At 40.6% G+C, this 8,193-nt stretch overlaps 1 protein-coding gene across 1 annotated transcript; it reads left to right on the plus strand.

The window, feature by feature from the left end:
- Nucleotides 1-3,306: 3,306 nt before the first annotated feature.
- Nucleotides 3,307-7,926, plus strand: LOC134009866 (alpha-protein kinase 1-like). The gene is made up of 4 exons (XM_062449611.1): nucleotides 3,307-4,460; nucleotides 4,597-4,759; nucleotides 7,125-7,311; nucleotides 7,399-7,926. Exons 1-4 carry the CDS (start codon nucleotides 4,297-4,299, stop codon nucleotides 7,584-7,586), a joined length of 702 nt encoding a protein of 233 aa, XP_062305595.1. The 5' UTR covers nucleotides 3,307-4,296; the 3' UTR covers nucleotides 7,587-7,926.
- Nucleotides 7,927-8,193: the final 267 nt, after the last annotated feature.

Consider the following 8,193-nt stretch of genomic DNA (forward strand, 5'->3'; position numbering starts at 1 on the left):
GCAGTAGTGATGTGTCGTTCGTGAACGATTCGTTCATTTTGAACGAATCCTTACAAGGACTCGGGAGTAACGAGTCCTCTCAAAGAGTGATTCGTTCATTTTCTCGTGGCCGCGCATCGGGACTGTTGCATAGGCTCGTCCAAGTAAACAGAAATGATTCGTTCATTTCTTGACTCGGTCTTCGGGTACGAGTATTTGGATAATTTTTCACGTGACCTGCATAGGCTCTGTAGTGGTAGCTAGAGGAAACGAACGATTCGTTCATTTCCTGACTCGGTCTTTCTACGAGTCTTTGGATCATTTTTCACGTGACCTGCATAGGCTCTGTAGTGGTAGCTAGAGGAAACGAACGATTCGTTCATTTCCCGACTCGGTCTTTCTACGAGTCTTTGGATCATTTTTCACGTGACCTGCATAGGCTCTGTAGTGGTAGCTAGAGGAAACGAACGATTCGTTCATTTCCCGACTCGGTCTTTCTACGAGTCTTTGGATCATTTTTCACGTGACCTGCATAGGCTCTGTAGTGGTAGCTAGAGGAAACGAACGATTCGTTCATTTCCCGACTCGGTCTTTCTACGAGTCTTTGGATCATTTTTCACGTGACCTGCATAGGCTCTGTACTGGAGGAAACGAACGATTTGTTCATTTCCCGACTCGGTCTTTCTACGAGTCTTTGGATCCTTTTTTCATATGACCCGCATTGTATTTTTTAGTAGAGGAAACTGTTTCCTCATTCCCTTTCGCGTGGCCGCTGTTTTAGTAAGACGTGAATGATATTCGCTCCAGTCATCATACTGACTGGTTTTGTTATTTTCACTTTACATTTACAGTTTAGTGCAGTGTAATTGTTTGCCGTGATAATTAAATGCTAGTGTTATAATAAATGACCAAATCATACAACTGTCATGATACATTATTTTAATGTATCATATTTTAACTCTTTTAAAATAGTATCAGAAATACAACTCCTTTGGCATTTTCAAAAACGTTCATGGTGCGTGTCTGTTTGGTTGCCACGGTGATGGCGCAGCTGTGATAGCTAACGAGCTAGGCAGAGAGAAAAACGAACATTTACCTAGCATCCACACCTCAAACAAGTTGACCTAGACGCAAAACTACACGTCCAATCAATAAAATGAGGATATTTTCCGAGACCCAAAACTCTGCCGAAACTAGAGATGTCCTTTATATGTCTGTGCGGTCAGAAATATGTCTCTACCGGCAGTTTCGAAATCGTCTTCCTTCTTGCTTTCTCTGACGGATTTTACCCACCTCTCCATAGAAGTTAGTGAGAGAATTTGAAAGGCTGCTCTCGCTTCAAGGCTCATAGCTGAAAATCTGTAAATGTGAGCTCTTTAGTAGTTACATTGGCTGAAAGAGGACCATTTTCCTACATTTTAAGGTATAACTTGTTTCTGTAAGTTAAACTATATGAACGTTAGAGGAATTTGTTTGACAATTTAGTTGAATATCAGAAAAAGAGCAGCCAGCAGTGTGCCACTGCTTGCTGCTCATTCATAAAAATCAAGAAGGAGCAAACATTTTAATGTATTTCAAACTGTCATAATTCAAAATTGGCTGAATATTTGAAAAAGCTGAATCATTTGGGAATAGCTGAATGTCTTGTGAACATTTTAAAGGTTGGATGGTGTCTAGCTAAAAGTATGCTGAAGTAATTACGTTTGAAAGAGGAGGAAGCTTTTTAATGATTTGAAAGGATTTACCATTACTTTTAATGGGAGAATAATTTGCACAAAAACCTTAATGTCTTAAAAAGTATAAAAGTGAGAAATACCAAAAGTCATAGCCATCATCTCCTGAAGGAGCTGAACCTTTTGATACAACAATTGTAGGAATCGGTGAAAGTATGCAGAACTAGTTAAAGGCCAAAAAACGGCGGAAGAACTAAGAAGTTGATACTAGAAAGGCATTTCCTGCTGAAAATGTGTTGGAATGCTGAAAGATGAAATTATTTTTCTTAAATTGCAGAAAATACAGAAATGAGAAAATACCCGCAAGCTGAAATGAATGTCAAAAATGTGTGAGTCACACAAAAGAGGCAGTGTGGAAACTGAACTGCATCATCTAACAACGCTAAGAGCTGAAATACAATGCGGGAGAAGCTGAAAGCTTAACTGTTAAACAGAAGAAGAAGTAGGCCTAGGCTAGCTAGTCATAAAAATAATATTATAGTCTTAACAGCTGAAATTATAGTTGGGATAGTAATAGCAGTAGCAGATGTGTGCATTGAGTGCGTTTACTCGGCTTTCTTAGTAGGATTCAATGTGTTGATTGAATGAAACATACAGCAGTAGGGCCGATACAGGAAGACACGGCGACACTTTGTTGCTGAAGGATGATGGTGCAAGTTTTGTCCGTGGAGCATACAACGATTAATAAAAAGAATCATGTAGACGCGCTTATTGAGTAATCGCATAACTAATTACACATGTAAACGGAGTAATCGTATGGCATAAACCGACAATTGCTAGTAATCGGGTTTCTCATGGTCAAGTAAAAGCACTCAGTGGCGTAGTAGAATAAAACAGTTCCATTAGCAATAGTAGTAAAAGAGATATTAGCAGCACCTGCAGAGTCACCTCTTTGTATTAGGTTGAAATACTATCAAACTCTGTCTTGTGACTCAACTAATCAGCTAATACCAATCACCTGCGTGAGACTGAGTGGTGCATGTCTGTCGTTTTCACGGTGATGGTGCAGCTATGATTGCTAACACGCTGAGGGCAGAGAGTAACAGAAATGTAGCTAGAATCCACACCTCAAACAAGTTAACCTAGACGCAGAACTATACGTCCAATCCAAAAAATACGGATATTTTCCGAGACCCAAGACTCTGCCGAAACCAGAGATGTCCTTTATATTTCTGTGCGGTCAGAAATACGACTCTACCGGCAGTTTCAAAATCTTGTTCTTTTTGCTTTCTCTGACGATTTTGTCACCAGATTTGCATTGGTCTCTATGGGGCGAGAGTTGGACTTTGTCTCGCTTTGGTGGGGCTCTGAACAAATGTGTACGTCTGTTGGATTCAACAGACAACTGTCTACGACCAGCACAAAATTTGCTATCTATTGATCCAAAAATGAAGCATGAAGAGCGAAAATTGTGGCAATGCTGGCAAACTAGAAATATTTTTTCAACGACATCCGAAGCTGCCCTCCACTCTAAGCGTTTCAGTCTGCACTCTAGGGTTTCACGTACACACCCATGTAAATCTCAGAAACGGCTTGAAAAAGTCATGAAACATAATCATTGATATTGAAAAAAGTTGAATAGATATCAAAAAGCTGAATTATTTAAAATTAGTTTAGGGTTTTGTCAACATTTTAAAGTTTAAATGGTGGCTCTAGCTGAAAGATTGAGGAAGAAGAAGGATTTGGAAGTTGAAGAAGTTTAAAGAAGTTTGAGAGGATTTGAAAGAAAACTCCATTGGAAACCCATGTTAAAAATATTATGAATATTGATTTATATTAATTCAAGCATAAGAGGTACAAAGCTGAAAAGTCATAGCACCCATGGCCTGAAACTGCTGAATTTTTTGTTAGCTGAACGGTTTTAATAGCTGAAGATTTGAAGGCGCTGAAAGGTGTCTTGGAAGAAATAGAAGTTGAATAAAGATTCAAAGAACAATACTTGGAATGCTGAAGCAGCATTCCAACAATAAGTTGAATAAAGATTCAAAGAACAATACTCGGAATGCTGAAGCAGCATTCCAACAAATATATATGTGAGAGAACAATGGTTGTGCTCACCGAAGGCGTGAGCACACCCAATTAACTGACAAGTTAGCTATACGACTTCTCAAAGACGCACAATCTCAACTGCGGTGTGAAGCGCGTATCCGTGCTATTCTCCGACATGCACTCTAACAATCACATAGACATCCTAACATTTTGTACAGCCCTATTTCTGATACCATGGCGGCAGAAACCACGGCAAAATAAACATAGAGGAAACACTTTAACGTGCAAGGTCCCATCCTCTATTTGCCAACCATAGATGTATATATGTCTGTTGCCAACCATATCCATCCATGTTGACAAAAAGCAGCTACCTTATTGGTGTAGAACGATCACGTGTTGAACCATGCCACCAAAATCCTATTACGCTCTGAAGAAACTAGTTCTGCATAAAACATAGACGCATCGACAATCGACTGGAATTTCAGCGACAAACTTTTTTTGGTAGCTTAGCAAGACTCGTTCTTTTTTATGAGCTAAAGATTGTGTAGATGCCAGACTGGGTTGAAACGATAACAGGGTTCACCTTACGGCCTATATGATATACTCTCCAGATGCTCTGCAAATAAAGTATTCTAGAGTCACTGGACTGTGGACAGCCCATGAGACATATGCCTACATTGGAGAGTCAATCGGGAAAACTGGCCAGCAGAGAACAGCATTATGGGTGCAGTCTCTTCACCAAGAAGAAAGACTCGGAAGGTCTACTTATTTAAAATACTGCAGTTCAGGCTGTGGGTCTTCCAGTCATAGAAAAAACATTCAGATTTCCTTAGAATATGTTTGTATATCCCCTGTATTTTGTGACAAGATACACTTGTTTATTATTTCTCCACAGCTATGTGGCAAAGGAGTACCTTAAACCCAAAGAGATCCAGTTCCACCTAAATGATGTGGAGAGACAGATGACTGCTCAGTACTATGTGACACAGTTTAACAAGACGCTCTACAACCACAAAGTCACAGCGCAAATCTTCTTTATTCCCTCAGAAGTGCTGCTGGTAAGACCCTAAATACATACCACATTGCTCTATTGTCCAAGGGTATTGTCAAGTGTGAGAAAGTAATTGAGGGGAAATCCACTATTAATGAATTGTGTTTGCTTTACTCCATAACACCTAGGGCCAATGTATAAAGGTGCATACTCATGAAAATGGGCGCAGAATAGGGGTGGAACGGTACATGTATTCGTACCGAACCGTACGGTACGGGTGTCACGGTTCGGTGCATGAAATTACACGGAGAATACACGGTATAAAAATAAATAAAACTTGCGTGCAAATTAATTAATGTTATGCGGAACTACTGTTAGATACTCATGTTCTTTAGGGACATCTAATCTGTAGCTCTGATTGGCGCCGCCGTGAGTCAGAGATAGGCTAGCTAGCAGCACTAAAGACGAGTGGCGAGTGGTGGCGACCCACGAGAGATACAGGACCTGCTGGCCTTTTTAAGATTGCAAGTTTGGGAAAACTTAGGTTTCCCATTCAGTTACAGTAGTACAGGCGAGAGCAGTACTAGCACATTCGGTGCCCTAGGCAAGATTTATCACGAGCACTCCCCCTGGGAGTGCAAATCGGGGTGCCCCAACACGGACATATGACGTGGCGCGGTTGACACCCTTTGTTGGTAGTGCGGGAGGGTTAATTAGTGGATGCACTTCGGAAAATGCCGCCCCTGGGCGAGAGAGTGGTGGATAAGACAAGCACTGTGTGTCGGCGTTGTTCAGCAATTGTGGGCAGCGACATGCAGTCTGTGTAGGCAAGGTAGGCACTGCCTACCCTGCCAAAATTCAAATGTAAACATTGTAGAAAAAATTGTAGAATAAGCAGTGCTTTTACTATCCGTTCACTGCGGACGACAAGCGAAAAACTCACTTGCGCACTTCGATCCTGTATTCTTCAACATGTTCAGTACCAGTCAAAAGTTTGGACACATTTTCCCATTCAAGTGCCTAGCCTCTAACTGACATCACCGCACGTCACTGATTGTGGGGTATGTGAGTGGAAATAGGCTACATTTAACATGCTAACGCATATAACGCATCTGGCGTGTGCTAAATGACAAAAAAAATATCACCAATCACTGGAACGAGACAATAAGAGAGAATATATTCAACTTCTCCCTACAGTGCTTAGCCAGCCATTAGAATCTGAATCTGAAGAATACACATAAGCTACAAATAGGGCCAACAAAATTATTGATGCATCGGAATTTACATCTTACATCTTCAATGCGCCGTATTCACTCGTAGAGGAACCTGGTTTGTTTTGCTTTTCCCTTTTGATGTACCGAACTCGTATCGAACCGTGATGTCTGAACCGCGGTATGAACCGAACCGTGAGTTCAGTGTACCGTTTCAGCCCTAGCGCAGAAACATGTGTATTGGGGTTTCTAGAGTTTCTGATTTATGAAAAAACATGTGGCACGAGAATCTGTGTACCGTCTGCACACTTGAGAACCCATGCGTAGGTCTACACTTTTTTGAGATGTAATACGGCGACACAGAGTGACCGAAAGTCGGAGAGAAGTTTTACTACACCTACAATGGAAGTAAATTGTATAAACTGTCTACAAATTATGCCAATTATCTCGCTTTAGCCTATTTAGCCAGAAAGAAAACGTATGAATTTGAATTTGATGTTTCGGGGATTTTCCAAATCCACAAAACATGTGTAGACTGGTTGGGCGAACTCCCATGCACCCTCCAGAACCCTGCCGAGGGTATAGAGCTGGTCCACAGTTCCACGGCCAGGACGAAAACATTGCTCCTCCTGAATCCGAGGTTCGACAATCCGACGGTCCCTCCTCTCCAAAACCCCTGAATAGACTTTCCCAGGGAGGCTGAGGAGTGTGATCCCCTAAAGTTGGAGCACATCCTCCGGTCCCCCTTTTTAAAGAGGGGAACCACCACCCCGGTCTGCCAGTCCAGAGGCACTGTCCCCGATGTCCCCGACTCTATTTCGCTAATTAAGATCTCCATTTCACATTCAGTAAAGTTTATATTTTTCACAGTTTTTTAAGCTGCCTTAGCCATTTCTCATTAAGAATCATTCATTGTTCACAATGGGTTAATTGACAAACCTGACAAAATATGGGCATTTCAACAACCATGGAAGGTCAAATATGGGAGTTGACGGGGTGTGGACAACAAGCTCATTCACGTGCACACAATCTCAAGTTAAGTGAAATCTATGAAGACTAACTTGTGATATCGGTTGCATACAGTGTTCAGAAATCGGAGAAAAACGTTGCAAACAGAGTTAAATTTTTCTCTGTATGGATACTTTTACGGATGAATTTACAGTTTGATACATTTGACCCCTAAACTCTACTTTACTTGTGTACATGTTTGTGTTTGTCTAGATACTGGAGGAGGATGAAATTATAGGCTGTGTGACAATGGAACCCTACCTGCAAGGGGATTTTGTTAAACTCACCAATAATACTGGCAAAGTGGTCAAGAGGCTCAAAGCAACAGAATATGGAATAGCATTTGGACATTTCACCTACCTGTATTCTAACAACCAAGAGATTGTGGTGGACTTACAAGGTGTGTAGGTGTGTGTGTGTTTATGGCATCATGGCACTATTGTGATATGGTTTGTCAATGTACGTGAAATGTTTCCCTGCATTCTAGGGTGGGTAACAGCTAATGGTAAGGGACTGACATACCTCACAGATCCCCAAATCCACTCTCTCAAGACCCCCAAGGGTGCCAGTAACTTTGGAAAGAGAGGACTCCAGTATTTCCTAGAGGAGCAACATGGACCAGAATGCAATAATATTTGCAAACTTCTCAAACTAGCTCCAATGGCTCCTATGTAACATGATTAATAATGCTTCCACTTGCCATTGTACCAGAGCTGTATATGTATGTGTGTGTGAGGTCTATTGTTTTGTCACTTTAAATATGTGTGTGCACAGTAAAATGTGCAGTGTCAAAGTAACAGAGTTAAATTTAACATTTTTCCGGAGTGTATTTGGTCCAAATCGGAATTGGTGTTAATAGACTCTTTCACAAGTGTTAAAATGGGTTAAATTAACTCTAAATAGAGTACATACTTAACACTATAGAGTGTAAGTGAGTGTTATTTGAAATGTAACCCTACAGATTAAATAACTCAGTTCTGTTGATAATTCATTCTTCTGTGATAATAAATCAACTCTTATTGAGTTAAATTCCAATGCTATTAAATGTTAACACTGCACTTTTTGCAAAAATGAATCTTGGTGTTTATTTTACACTCTTTTCCAGTGTCAAATTACACACATGCTTACATTTCTTTTTTTATAATACTTTTTTCAAATATACCATCAAGTTACCACAAAATAATGCAATTTAATTTTCTTCTCCCAACTATGCCAGGCCAAAATGTCTAGGGTTAGGGCTAATGCACAACCACTTAAAGAAAATGGCCTCAGGTCTGCATAA

Source organism: Osmerus eperlanus, chromosome 23 (genome assembly GCF_963692335.1).
Source record: "Osmerus eperlanus chromosome 23, fOsmEpe2.1, whole genome shotgun sequence".
Lineage (NCBI taxonomy): Eukaryota > Metazoa > Chordata > Actinopteri > Osmeriformes > Osmeridae > Osmerus > Osmerus eperlanus.